At 33.6% G+C, this 15856-nt stretch overlaps 1 protein-coding gene across 1 annotated transcript in view; it reads right to left on the bottom strand.

The window, feature by feature from the left end:
- LOC106469057 (oxysterol-binding protein-related protein 11-like) overlaps window positions 1-15856 on the bottom strand; it is a 78892-nt gene that overhangs the window by 18009 nt on the left and 45027 nt on the right. Inside the window, exons 10-14 of the mRNA XM_022397458.1 lie at window positions 15280-15416; window positions 12723-12808; window positions 12259-12340; window positions 1754-1940; window positions 731-841 (exon numbers count right to left, since the gene is read on the bottom strand). Of these exons, the coding sequence (XP_022253166.1) occupies window positions 731-841; window positions 1754-1940; window positions 12259-12340; window positions 12723-12808; window positions 15280-15416 (603 nt within the window). The remainder of the gene's footprint in view (window positions 1-730; window positions 842-1753; window positions 1941-12258; window positions 12341-12722; window positions 12809-15279; window positions 15417-15856) is intronic.

The following is a 15856-nucleotide window of genomic DNA, read 5'->3' as shown; positions in this document are numbered from 1 at the left end:
TCATTATGGTATTGTTATGACAGCGGAAGTCACGTGACGCTAGTAACATGTCATGATATTCTCGAGGGTTCGTGAATGCTCAAGTGTTTACTGGATGTGCGGTATTCTTGTATATAAGACCGCCAAGAAGTGACGGCAATAATGGAATTGAATTGCAGACAGAGATAGAGACGGACAATTGAGTCAAGCACGTGAATCGTTCGTTGTGAATTATAGTGTTTGTTTAAGTTATAGCGTGACTGTGGAAATTAAGTGTATTGCAAAGTTGTATTGAGAAAGAATAAACTAGTTATATTTAAGAAAGGACTTGTATCACTAAAGTTTCTTCTAAAAGAGGGTAAATCTGTTTTTTCTGAAGCCAGATGGTGTGATTGTATCTTATTTCACATGAAAGAAATTATGCAGTTTTTCAATACTACTTATGAATATTATGACAGCTTGGTCTACTGGACATGTAGCTCACTACTTGCTTTAGTTTGTCTATTCTAGTTATACTGTCTTAACACAGTTCAATTTCTGCATGCAAACATTTTTATCTTTGTAAGAATCTTATTCAGTTATGGATATTTTTTACATAAAGTCTTAGATATAACAGCCATATAAGAATTGTTTACTTTTGTTCAAAAAAAAAGTACCAACCAACAATTTCTTCCTGATATTTCTAACAAACAATAATTTGTGATGTTTTACTCAGAACAGTAATTTAAAAATATATATTTTATAAACCAACCTTCTCCTACCATATTGACCCCAATAGACATTCCTAAAAACTTTGACTTGGTCCATACATGACCATTCATACAGATTTTTTTCTCCGGACACTCTACATAAAAGGCAGACACTGTTGGATTTAGAATAAAAAAATTGTCAAAATTAAATATCAAATAAAGAACATCAATTGATACACAGCTGTATATTGAAAAAAAACTGTACACAATAAAGCAAACAATCTTTACCAAAATGTAGAATAAAAGAAATATTATTCAGTTTACAATATGTTTCTTTGTTCAATAATAAACAAGAGAAGTGTAAAATAAAACAATACATATATCAAAAAATCTTATACAAAATGTAAAGTATAAGAAGTATTCTTGTTCAGCTTACAATTTGCTTTTGTTCAATAATAAACAAGTCTAAAGCAATAGATATATCAAACAAACTTCTGCAAAATGTAAAGTATAAGAAGTATTCTTTTTGATATATCTATTGCTTTAGACTTGTTTATTATTGAACAAAAGCAAATTGTAAGCTGAACCAAACTTCTGCAAAATGTAATGTATGAGAAGAAGTATTGTTGTTCAAGTTCCAATGTTTTCTTTGTTCATTAAGGCAGTTCTCTTGGTTTCTAGGACTTGTATTTACTTATCCACTGTTTAATGTATTTCACAAAAAGCTACTCAAGCTAGACAGCTAGTCAACACCACCATTACTAACTCTTGTGAGACAAAACAGTGGGATTTAAAGTGTGGATCAAGAACATGGAAATTTAGCTCCACGCTCCAGCCCACTAGTCAATGTTTGTTACACAGGTAGCTGCTATAAAAAAAATCTTAGAGTAAAGAAGTTCTTTGCATATGCATGAAATGTCTAGTTTGACCAGGTACACACACACTCACATACATAAATATGTAGATATCAATAATGCATGATTGACTGTATGCATATGATTACCTAATTGAAATTTCAATGAAAAAAAAAAGGTGATCTTTTTTGAAAATAAATCTAACATAGTGATCACACAAGCTTTATTTACCTGGTGGATGATGAGAAACTTGTTCAGCAACATATGTTAACATGCAGTACTCTTCATCTAAAAGGTGCATACCACTAGAATTTGACGAAACCGGCAAGTTCTGACAAACGTCTTTCTTTTGAACTTTCCAGGAACAGTGAAAAGTCTCTCCAATGATAGGATTGTATGGCTTTTTTGCTGCAGATCCCTAATATTACATACACACAAGATGAAACCCAAAACAGCAAAAATTACCAGTTTTTACAAAATAAATTCATTTGATAGCACCACATCATTAGTTCAAAAAGCAATAAAAGACTGATAATTGGTTATTGCAGTTATAGAAACACAGTCTTAGATCATTTTCATCCTCTACTTTTACTCATAACAAGTTTTTGTGTTTTCATCATACAGATACACTTTCAACTCGGATAATATGGTAGCTGAATAAATAACAGCAATGTCTATATAAAATATTTGTTTGTTACGTTCAGGAATAAAGATATACAAGGGTAAAACTTAGATCACAGACTAGTTAAGTTTCAGAAATAGTAGGAGGAGAAATTTTATTGAAAGACTTTAAATATATTTTCATTACATCTTTTAAATCTTATGCATCACACTTCAATTCCTGGCATTAAACAGAAAGTAAATATATCAACAATTTCTTAACTATTCCACAAGTAACTAATATAACAGTCTAAAGTGGTAAAATAAATGCATGAAATTTGAAAAGATTTTTCATATTTTATAGAAAGAAATGAGAGATTTTGTTTTATAGCCAAGAAATGGGGGAAAAAAAAAAAAGAGTTATGAAACACTCAGAAAACTCTTTGGGAAAATGGAGAATATCATCGTGTATGTTGTCTTTAACAAATATCAGAAGCTATTTTTCACTTAAGATGTTCGTGAATAGAACAAATGACCCCAAATGTAGGATTTTTGTACAAAATTATATACTTAAAAAAAATTAGAGATTTCTAACTATATAATTTCTTTCTAGATTAATAAATTCCGTAAAATATTCTTTGACCATAAATTAACCAAATGCTGAAGAAATATTAACTATTTCTGAATTTATTGTAACTACACAAAATGTGGCAAGCTTTTAATAAATAGTACAAGTCTATTGTATACAAAATATCAGGTATGTTAAAACAGATATGTCTATGAATTGAGAACATCAGTCTGATTAAGATTATGACACTGAGACTCTTACAAGTTTGAGTGCAAGTGATTTTTATTTGTAACAATAAATATACTTTTGTCCATTGTACAGTTTGTATTTGTATAACATTTAAGACTTCCAAAACACATATCTACAGTTTTTCCAGTATCCTTTATGATGGATGTGGTATTTTCTCTTGGGGTGAATGAGCTGAACAAAATTCATTCACTCTGAGAAAGTCTCGGGATAAACTTTACTGTATAATTCTGCAATGTTTAGCTCAAGTTTACCCACTAACTGTGTGCTACTGTCATATACCACTATTTGACATCACTAAACACCATGGGTAGAGCCAGTACACACATTTAGAACTCCGCTGTCTTTCTTGCAACACTGGATTGTGTGCATTGCCCTGCTTTGAATACTACACCAAATCCTAATTATAATCACTGAAACCAGATTACAGGTAAATAAATATTACGTTTTTTTCTTTTTTATATTTTGCATGAATTTATACTAAATTATTTTCCTGCTTCTAGAACTATCATATCAAAGAACTGCTGATTATGCAAGTCCATTTATTTTTTATATACAAGTAGTACAATGCAGACATGAATACAGGATTTTTTAGAAAATAAGGACTGATAGCTAGAAAGAGGATGTAGATAGGTATTTCTAGGTCAGTTTTGCCATTTTTCCTTCAAATTTCCCTACTTTTCAGAAAATATTTTTCCAAAAAGGGAGGTCTGGACCCCTTATAAACTTACACTTTACAGTTTTACTTCTAGGTTATAAGTGTTTGTGGTCATCATTGATGCTTCTCTTTTATTTATATATTTTAATTTGTTACTCTTTGAATATAATTTATGTAATTTCATTTTCTGCTTTTTGAACTTTTTTGTAAAATGTCCAAATAAATTTATTGTGATTTCATATTAATCTTGTTTTAATTTTAAAAAAAAAAGTGAGGGTCTCAGGCTACAGAGGGTTAAGATAGCAAGAAGAAATAAATAATTAGTAACAGCAATATTACAAGTAGCCTAACTATTATAGTACATATACTAGTAACTCACGAACCATGACAGTGGTTCATAATAGGGATTGCCAAGGAATATCACAAAAATTCTAATAGAACATATGGGCAAAAACCATCCTAAAAGCAGACTTGTTCTTGAAACAACACTCAGGGCCTTCTATCTCAATGGCTAAGGCTGCTATAATATTGATAACAACAACAAAAAAGTTGATTTTCTTATTGTTAGGTAAAATTCTAAATTCATCCATTTATTCTTCATATTATTCTTGTTCCACAAACCTACAGAAAAAACGGCTGTGAATAATTTATTTAAACCTCGGCATACCTACTCAAAAAACCTCTTGCACGGGACAAAGGACTATTTTTATGTTGATTCTTGAAAGAGAAGGAGTGATTTTGTCAGTTTTTTTGTTGCAACTGGCTAAGTTTTTCTCTTTGAAGCCATTCAAGAACTGAAACCTACAACAAAAATGGCTAGGTATACTGTGCCAACATTAATATACAGCTACTAAACAAACTCCTTCATTGTAGGGCTATTTTTAACTTGATTCTTCAAAGTTGGGATTTTCACCTTCTTAAATTTTCTAAGTTCTTCTTTGCTACCAATAAAACCTCTTCAAGCACCGTTATACTAATCAGAAATGCTCCATTTTATACTAGCCAGAAATGCTTTGTTTTATTGGAGTAAACAATGTGTCTCCAGTTTTATTATTACTGATTATAGTTTTACAGGTTGTTACACAAAAAAGGACTATGATTATTTTACTGAAACCTGGAACAATAGTAATGAATGCAGTATTGAGTATTTCAAAAAGTAGTTTTAAAATTAAGTCCAGTGCATTCGTTTTTTCACCCTGAAGAATTTCTCTGACTCCTTCACTTCCTGCCAATGAAAAAATCTGGTGTTTTACTAATTTACATTAATTGGAAAATAACTTGTGCAACTTATAGATAATGCATTAACTGGAAACTGCCGGGTTGAAGATTCATTGTTTCTCGAGTTTGCTGTTCTTCATTGTTTCTTGAGTTCGTTGTTGCACTTTGTCTCTATTTCAGTGACTTATATAACAGTAAATGATTACCATAGTTGATTTATCTACTCTTGTGAGTGTTGATTTATTCTACTGATTTTCATACTTCGCTGAAATTGTGAGTGCATATTTTATTATTATTATTCATATTTTTGTTTTACAAGCTTACAGCAAAATTGGTTGGGTATTTTGCACCAAAACCTAGACAGATATACTATATAAAATGTAGCAAATGTCCATGATCTACTTAAAAAGTTGAATTACATAGCTATAAATAAATAATATATATGATGTTGTTTATTGTGAGTGGCTTCCATTGTATTTGACATTTATTAAATGAGTGTTTACACAAAACCACCTGGCTCAGTAAATAATGGCTGATGGAAAGAAAGAAATTGCAGCAAGAAACTACTGAAAAACATGTACCATTCAACTGAATGGATATGTACTTATGTAGCTTATAATTTATTCTTCAAAAATGGACATAAAAATTTAAGAAACAAAATAATTAACAATTATTAATTTACAAAGGGGGAGTATGGATCATCAAAAAAGAACAGAAACAAGTTAAATCAAAATGCAAATATTATATTTTCAAGCCCACAATTAGGGACTTAAGAAAAAGTAAACAAACGACTTTCTCAAGCTACAAGTCCCTATTTTGACTCCATGTCTACAGTACTTATTGATTTTAGTGGAGTCAAAATAGGGATTTGTATTGAGAAAATAATGTAAGACACTATTTCCAGCCTAGTTTCTTTACTTTTTTTTAAAAGTCCCTAGCTGTAATCTTAAAAATCTAATCATTACATTTTAATTCAACTTGTTTCTGTATTTTTTTTATGATCCCTATTCCCCTTTCTAAATTAACAATTTTTAATTATCTTGTGCAATTGTTACTAGCTAATCTTTCTAAATAGTGAATTTTGATAATGAGCTAAATATAAAAATAAGCTAAATTATTTTTAGTTCTGCTGATTAAATACAAAAGAATATAAAAATAATAATAATAATACCCTCTTTCATTTCAAAATGTAAAGCCCAATTCACTTCTAAGATCTTGTATTTGGCTATCAATGAATCTAAATTGTTCTAAGCCTAATACTTGTACATTGGTTTCTGTTCCACAGAAGTGTTTATTTTGAGTTAATACTACAATATATTGATTAAAATAAATATTTAAATGATATAGCATGCTTTTAAATGTTATAAAGTCACCTAACTGCTGGTGAAGTTCTCAAAAACATGTATTTCGAACACTGTTCCAAATCAATTTCTTTCTCCAAGATTTCTCTCAACAGCTTCATGACAAATAACAGAATAAATCATACATTCTATATACCACTTTAAAGAACAGACAAAGAGCACTGGTCACATCCTTAGTTCATCATCTTATGGTTTGCCAATTGTGGGATACAAATTGTTACATCAGATTGTGATGAATGAGGCAGATGAGACAAGAATTGGTTAAAATGCTTAAAACTAAACTTGTATACACCCAGAAGCATTGATTTACAGATCAAATTATTCAAAATAGTTACATTATTGATCATAGATGGTGTATTTTATTGTTATTATGGTGAAAAACGTTTTAAAAATTTCCAAAGACTACTGTTTAATTTTAGAGGGTGAATTTTTTTGTTAAATTTCTCTTTAAACTTAATTAAATAGAACCATATACTAGAAACAATTGAAGTTAACATTTTCTTCCTCTCACGCAACAGCTATTACTTGACTTCTAGGGTTTCTTTCCTTTGCTCATCTAAGCTTTGATCTGAGTTTTTCTTCCTTGCTCCAGTCTTTTATTCTCCACTTAATTGCCCTTGGCAATATCTGTCTCGTGACACTCTCCATTTACATCAATGCATCCTCTATCTTGGTACTGTATATAAGCACCTCCTTCAGATAATATTGACACTTTTTTGAGACTGAACCAATCTGCAGTCTCTAACACCAACTCTTAGTGAAGAGGAAGAGTGGGAGGTAAGTATTATTGGAAATACATTTTCAATTTAAGAAAATGTTAGCTTCCAATAATACTTTTGCTCCCACTACAGCAAGAATCCCACACTGATAAGGTGGAAGGGCCTGTCAGGGCATTATCTATACAGAATGCATCTGCATAGATCATGGGCATGCCAATAGATTAACACCCTAGTGGGGGAACCACACTACATCCAGAATAAGTATGTTCTTCACCCAGAACCTAAATTATGCACTGCAGGTGAAATTTGACAGGATCTATCATCACTATTGGCCAAGCACCAACCAGGTAGCAGAGGTCCCAATGCTCGGAGATGGAATTATAGGGTCATGGCCCCTAAATCCCATGTTGGTGGCTAGGGCATTTAGACCACAATATATTTATATATATCTATGAGTGGATCCCAATCTGTAGCTATAAAGTGATGCATTCCAAGCCACCAGAATCAGGACGAAAAAGTCAGCAACACCGAAGTGGACAAACTCTTTCCTCAACCTGAAGAAGTCCGAAAAACAACACTCCAAACTTGGAATGACGGGATCCTGTATGTCATACTCAACATGAGAAAACAGAACTCACCCGGTCTGGAATTATGAACACTCATCTTTACTCCCCAACCACTTGGGAAAGGTAAATTGTACTTCCCCCCAGAGTTATGAGGAGGACATGAAGTAAACTGTGCTCAACCAAGGATCCAGGGCAAGCATGTTTGGTGGGACAGGGATTCAAACCCATGACCCTCAGATTGCAAGTCAAGCACCATAACCACCTAGCCATGCTGGGCCTCTGTATAATCTAGTGGATGTGGTAAATATATCTACGGGGGGAGGGGGGAGTGGAAAACCCTTAGAGTGAAGATACTGCCAGATCATGCAATTAATGTGAGATAAAACTATTGGGGGAGGTCCACACACCAACCTGCACAATGTCCTTTACCGGTCAATTTAACCGAGCTGCTTAGGTCATAGAAATGTGATGAATCTGATAAGACATAACTCACAGAAGTCTCCTCACCTTTATGGAGAACCCAGAATAAGTAATATGGATCAACCCATCCCATCAAGGTAACCAGGGATAAATCCCAGGAAACTGAAGGAACACAAAATATAAAAAGCAGTTGTCTAGCACCTCTTAAAAAGTTTAGTGTGGGCAACCTAACACTTCAAGGCCCTCACTGGACATAACAAATGATCTGGATGAGATCAGTCACAGGGGTGAGAAATATTGGTAAGATGAATCGGTAAAAATGACTGATCCCCTTCCCTGGCTGCCAGTGTCTCAGGTAAGAAGGACCCATCTAGGTAAAGAAGGATGTAGGTAGAATGGTACAGTGTCCTCACTTTATGGAGAACCCAGAATAAGCAATATGGATCAACCCATCCCATCAAGGTAACCAGGGATAAATCCCAGGAAACTGAATGAACACAAAATATAAAAACCAGTTGTCTAGCACCTCTTAAAAAGTTTAGTGCGGGCAACAGTCCTGTGCCCGTGCAGCAAAAACAACTCCAACCAGCAACATCTGCAAGTCAGCAGCAACAAAAAAATAAACCTTTAGAGAAAGGTGAGAAAAGGTACATTAGGCTAAGAGCTGAAATGGATGTTGAGAAAGAGCATGTAATACCACCTTAGTATCCCAGTTAAGTAACTGAAACAGTCATTTGGGACAAAGGACCCAAAATGACTTAAGGAGGCGGGAGAGCACTGGAGACTCATAGAATTTCCATTTCTGAGTATCTAAAGGTAGCTGATTAGGCCATCTTATATAGAGCAATTGTTGAAGATGCAAAACCCTTGTCAAAAAGCCAGGTCAAAAATCAAGCTATGGTTGGCAGGTCTTGACAGAGTAGGTTCAACCTCCTTACAATATATCATTGTCGAGATGTGTGTCATTTCTAGAGATAAATGTCCATCATGGGACAATGCAGAGACTAAGACAGATATATAGCAACCTTAGAAGTTAAACCCTGATGCCATGTGAAGGACTGCATAAACTACATGCAGGAAGCACAAGTTCCAGGATGGATAGGTGGAAGATGTCGGATCATGGCTGCCTCAACAGAGACAGCCAAAGAGGAAGTGGAAGAGGTAGGCACTCCTGAAGGTACTGCAAATGTGGAAACCAAGTTTGAGCCAGCTAATCCTATGCTACCAACAGAATGCAACAAGGGTTGAATGAATCACTACCAGGGCTCTGGGTAGCAGACGAACCAGTGGGTAGGCATATAGGTGTAATCCATTCCAGACAGAATGCATCTACTGCCAATGCCCGAGATGCCAGTAGTTGAGTATTCTAATGAGTGGCAGCTGCATCGATCATTGGTGTCTCAAACCGAGAGCAAGTCTAACGGAAAACCCCTTGATGAAGCATCCATTCTGATGGGAGAATCCTGTTGGGTCAAGACAATTAATCTGCTACCAAATTCATCACCCCTGAAACATGGCAAGCTAGTAGGATGATATGATGGGAGTGGGTCCAGTATATAAGCTCAAAAGGTTCAAGACCTTGACCGAGTGTCACCTTAATTGGAAATGTAAGACACCACCATAGAATTGTTGGAGTGAGGAATGAAAACTTTGCTCCACACTAACTCAAGACCTTGAGACATCATCCTTTGAACAGCAAGGAGTTTTAAAACACTGATGTGGAGGGAAGACTCATCTTCCATTAATTCTTTCAGTAAACGGGATGATGTATCCTTTCACCCATGACCCGTCTCAAAAGCATTAATAGGCCCTGGAAATTCTGACTGCTGAGATATGCACCTCATCTCGGAAGATGTTGATCCTGAATAAGGAGACTGGGAAAACTAATGGATCACTGTTCATGATCCATTGGTCAAATAGAGACCAGTGAAGGGATCTCATGTGCACTCATAACATAGGAATGAGAGAATCGAGTGATGCCCTACATAGCATGTAGCCGGATGGGAATCGGCCGAGTCTGATTCAGATAAGTGTTGAAAAAGACACCTAGATGGACAATATATGGTGTTGGAGTGAGAAGATATTTCTCAGCTCTGATAACTATTTCTGCCTTGGTCGCTTCAGAAAGCAGTATCTGAGTGTGACGTTCCCCCAACTGATGAGACGTTGCCAGCAGTAGCCAGTCATCCAAGTAATGATGTGTGCACAGGCCTAAGGAATGGAGGTGACGAAGAAAGGTTCATATGATTTGGCAGAACACACATGGAGCCAATGATAGCCCGAAGGACAGAGCCCTGAACACTGCAGCATCTGACCCTTTTGCAAAAAAATGCAGATAGTGGCAGGACGACTCTGCTATGAGACCATGCATATAGACATCAGTGACATTGAACTTGGTCATCCACAGATCTGGCAAAAAATACCACCACAGAGTTAGGAATGACTCCATTGTGAACTTTGGAGGATCTTAGAATTTATTTATACAAGAAAAAACAATGATCAGATGCCAATCTCCCATCTTCTTGGGCACAACAAACAGATGGGAATAAAACCCAGGAAGAACTCGAACAACTCTCTTCACTGCCCCCTTGACTAACAAAACTCTGAGAATCTGCAGGAGGTGGAAACACTTCATGTTGGGTGGGAGATAATGGTGGTGGTGATGTAAACTGAACGACTAATCTGGACATAAGTAATTGTAGTATCCACGAATCTGTGATAAAGGTTTTCTACACATACAGAAATTCTTGAAGCCAAGCCCCCACAGACCCCAAAAGCATGTAGTCATCGCTGGCATTAGCGGCAATTCGACCGAGTGGAGGAACCTCATGGATATGAGCAGAATCTATTCTGGGTATCAATGGACCGAGGGGCTGATGTCAGGGGTCAGGACACTCAAATAGGGGTGGAACTATGACCCTGTATGAGCCAAGGCAGCTTGAGAAGCCAATGACAACATGGATGAATGTAGATGGGCAAAATCAACCCTTGAATCCAAAGACTCTGGAATCCCCGCAAAAATCAAGTGTTGGAGAAAGGAGCCTCACGTAACCCATCGAAGGTGGCAGCAGGTAGTTGAACTCTCTACAACAACTCATCTCTACTCAATAAATCCTATCAACATACCAGCCAAGAGACTAGGGAAAGTGCAGAAGTTGACAATCGAACCAAGGTGAATGCTAACAATGGTCACAACTCATCATCAAATCAATGTGGCGATTGCTGAGAGACTTCTGAAAAAAAAGGTGTAGGGATGATAAATATTGCAATAAAGCATGTTGTTCTGACGAACATGGTGGACAAGGCATAGCTGTCCCTTCACGGAGAAGTGAACCTTCTTGCATGAACAACAATATCAGGGGATGGAGGGAGAACTAAGTACATGCTCTCAGAATAACCACAAACATCACACACTTGATGTATCAACTGAAGAAAAAGACCCGGAGGCAACTGATCCAAATTGGCCTCATCAAAATCTAATGGAGTAAAGGAAAGCACTGGAAAAAGCAAATCTAAATTCTTGCCAGAATGTCTAGGATCATCCACAAGTGCAGCCTCATAGACTCCCATAGAAACACCACCAGACCAAGTGTACATCTCCATCTCACTACGGATAAGGTCATGGACAGTGACTACCACCACCCTCAATTTGGGAGCAACGCTAGATATCAAAGGTGGGATAGGAGAGATCTGAGTTGCCTCCTTGCTGGATACATTAAATTAATCCAGGAATTCATGCCGTATATTGGCTTGCCAACCAATTTTGTTTATTTTTATGAAAATTAAATAGGTAATGCAAAGAATGCTCAAAGTATCTCCAACAGTCATACTACAGAGAAACTCGTTAGTGAATGCTTTGTGGAGAAAAAGTGACAATATTATCTAAAGGAGGTACTTGTATACAGTACTAAGATAGAGGGCAGGTGGAGAGTGTCACAAGACAGATATCACCAAGGACAATTAAATGGGGAATAAAAGACTGGAGGAAGCGAGAAAAAATCATATCAATGCTTAGATGGGCAAAGGAAAGAAACCCTGGCAGTCAAGTAATAGCTGTAGTGTGATAGGAGGCAAGTATGTTTTGAAATATTATTGTATTATGTCAAAAAATAAAAAGGAGATTGAATAACTTCTCTATAATTTTATTAATTCAGTGATGCAATTTGCTCTCGAGAAGCAAAAAAAAACTCCATCATACATGACAGGGTTAAAATATCATTTCCTTTGTTTTTTTTTAGATAGTACCCACTAAAAGCAGCTACACTTTGTCCAGTCAGAATCTCTATGGTTGGAATAGCAGTATATCTATCACACATGACAGAGTAATAATGTGTGAAAACTTTATCACCACTTAGATTGTAGAGCATTGTACTACATTACCTTGTAACCCACATGAAAAGATGTCAGAAACCATTCCACGACTGCTATCATCCTTTTCTCCGGAGATTGGGCTTCTGCTATTCTAAAGAACCCATATGTTAACAAAAGTCAATTTATATAATGTTAAAAACTACTAAAAGCTGTATAATGATTTCAAAAATTACATAACACATTTTTAGTTAAGTATGAAAAAACATTTATGTTTTATTTTTTCTACATTGTAATCAACCAGTATTTTCATAAATAATATATTATACACTGTACAAAATAATATTTACAAAGCTACAAAGACAATAGAATTATATATGTAACTTTTTTAAATGCTTCAAAAGTTTGATTCAGAAATGTATAATTTGAAAATATTCACACATTCTAAAATACATAAAGCAACATCTTAGTGTCAAATAATTAAAAACCACTATACTGAAATATTAATAAATATAAAAAAAATGATAAAAACCAACCTGATAAAAATATCAGGATGTCCCAAATAATCTGCAAACATTTCCAGCAGAGATCTGGGTTCTAGGATAAATGTTGGAAAGACTACCTACATATAAAAAAAATATTTTTATACAAATACTGAAATCAAGATATTAATTTGTTCAGACTTGTTTACTGATTACCGTAAGGCTTTTTCCTTCTTATTCATCCTCTGAAATTCCTGGATGATATAATTTGGTTGTCATAAATGCAACACATCCAAATTTACAAAAACAGTTAGTTATTTCTTGAAAACAAGAAGTATAATACACATTTTTAATATTTAAAAATAAATAACTGTTGAATAATTTTTATTACAATAATATTTTCCTTTTACTATTTCAAAACTCATTATTTCAACTTTAAATACAAGGAATGAAAAAGCTCTTTGTGTGATGTACTCACTAGCACAGAATAACTGAACTAAATAAAGAAAATATGTATATTTGGTTGATATTTGGCTACAGTTTTGTTGCCCATTGAATTGTTTTTTGAGAAATTGCAGTATTCCTAAATCAAATTACTATTTCACACTTTAAAAGAAAGGTAAGCTTCATTATTTCAATCACAAATGTGGGTAATTTAAATTTTCATGAAACAAGCATAAACATATACTTATAAAACATTTTAAATGTTATTCTGGATATAGATGTTTAAAAAAAAATGTGTAAATAAGCTTAAAGTACTCTGAATATTTTGGGGTACCAACAGTTCACATTACTTTTATTACAGTAAAACCTTGTTTAGAATATATTAATGCCTTTAATAAGTACATTGTACATGTTTTTTGGGATGAATAGCATAGACTGTTTGATACTTATAAATAAATTTCTAATTGTCATTGCACCATACAGTTATAATATCACTTCAAAATTATCAGACTATTTGAACCTTGATATTTACTAATACTTCTTCATACTGTCAGGCTATCTTCATTTTGAAATTAAGAAGGACTTTTACTATAAACCTAATGATATTCAAAAACATTTTCTTTCCATTTTTCACAAAATTACCCATGTTGTTTACATTTATCATTACATTACTACATCTTTAGATATTTCAATAAATTGAATATCATAACCATTATCTTTTTCTAAAAACTACTTCATGTTTCACCATTTTCCATGACCAATTTCATTGTTTCTTGTTTTTTTATGCTATGAAATCTTAAAAGTCAAATTGTATGCTGACTGCTAGTTTTAAGTCTGTCTTTGTAACTTATTTTATACTGATCTATAAAACAGAGATCTAGACTGGGAAAACAAAGAAAAAACTAACAGGAATATCAGTTCATGAAAATATTTTCATAACTCAGCAGTAAGTTACATACAATTATGACAACAGTTACATAACAGACAAATTAAATGCTCATATTATTTTATTTTTAAAAGTCCTATTGTAACAGCAATGAGTTTTAGTTTTTCTCTAACACTTTTGCTACAGGTTCATGACCCCAAATTGACCTTTATAGTTTCCATGCTATAACTTTTAATATGTTTTGTGTATCTTCACAAAATTTCACAAGCTTTCAGTAAGCATCAGGTCTTTTGTGGACAAAAAATCAGAATTTTAATGAAGTATTTTCACTAAAAATTTTCTGTGAATATATGGAATCAAAGTGTTGACAGCTTCGAGTGCATGTTTCGATATTCATGTTAAGATTAAAAATACTTTTCTTCATCCAAAATTTGTCAACTTTCATTTTCATAATCTCTAAAAGTTCCTAAATAAATTTTAAACATTTTTTTTAGTAAAACTTTATATCTTATCTGTTATTTTCTCTACCCTAACTCTATACAAGGTGGGTCAATTTGACTGACCTCGTAACCATCATAAAAAAATACAAAATAGATCTAAATTACCATTTTTTCTCTCTTTCTAGAATAACTTGAAAATGACATATCATGGTACATTTGTTTATCTTAAACAGCTTAAAACTTGTAATAGTATACATCTGTTTCAACTTAGTTTTTATTGTTTTATTGCCCTTTGAACTATGTCTAATTAATAATTCTGCCACACAAATTGTAAATCATTTGGCAAACGTGTAGCTCAAGCACTGGCTACTTGCAAGTTCACCTCTTGAAGATTTTTATTGTTATTATTTACCTAATCTAACCTTATATAACTTAAAAAGTTTCTAATTTTTGCATTTTAGTTACTTTATAATAATAAATAAAAATATGCATGAAAAACAAGAAATTTATATAATTGAGAATGACTTGAATGGGTAGTAACTTGGTAAATTGGATTCATTCTAGCAGTTTAGGGCTAAACACTATTGAGTGAGTTTCATGTTGTTGTTGGATGATATAGCTACTCAGAATAATCAACTTTTACATAAATGTTTTCAAATAACTGTATAGTATTGTTTAAAATTTGGCATATTTTTATTCTAATATGTACCAGTATTTATATACAGAAAAACAGACAAAGTGGAACTTGAACTTTTAAGTTTCTAAATGCCAATTTTTTATTTGTAAACTTGTGATGGTAGTAAAATTTCCAGAAATATAAGACTGAATTAAAATTTTCTACCTTTGTAAGATCCACACCTAATTTAAGTTGGGACAGAAGAGGTAGAACTACATTCTTCATGTCATCCACAGAGCCAAGATCCTCATTTCTATCATCTTCTTCATCTGTTACTTCTCCACTCGGGTCTACTGGTTCTATTGAAAGTAATACTAAATCTTGATTTTACTTTTTAAAGTATAACTTTCATGAAGAAAATTTATAAACAAGAACTCAAATGTAAAACTATATCTGATTATGAGTTTAAGCTAATAAAAATATAGTTTCACATAAACTAAAATACGGAATTGTTTTAAGACCTGACAGTTAAACATGGTTAGCTGCCTTTAATAACTTGTATTTTTTACCTGCATACTGATTACTGTTTACTATTGAATTTTATAGTGCTTGGATTGTTAGCCTCATTGTCATTTGAAGTATTCTGAAATGGAAAGAATGTTATTCAATCAAGAATTTTCTAAAAAGTCCAATGTCCTATCTGCCAGTATGTGTTATCATCCATGCAAAATTTTCTGAAAAGTCCAATGTCCTATCTGCCAGTATGTGTTATCATCCATGCAAAATTTTCTGAAAAGTCCAA

Source organism: Limulus polyphemus, unplaced genomic scaffold (genome assembly GCF_000517525.1).
Source record: "Limulus polyphemus unplaced genomic scaffold, Limulus_polyphemus-2.1.2 Scaffold3278, whole genome shotgun sequence".
NCBI lineage: Eukaryota > Metazoa > Arthropoda > Merostomata > Xiphosura > Limulidae > Limulus > Limulus polyphemus.
This window is presented reverse-complemented; position numbering and strand designations above follow the sequence as displayed.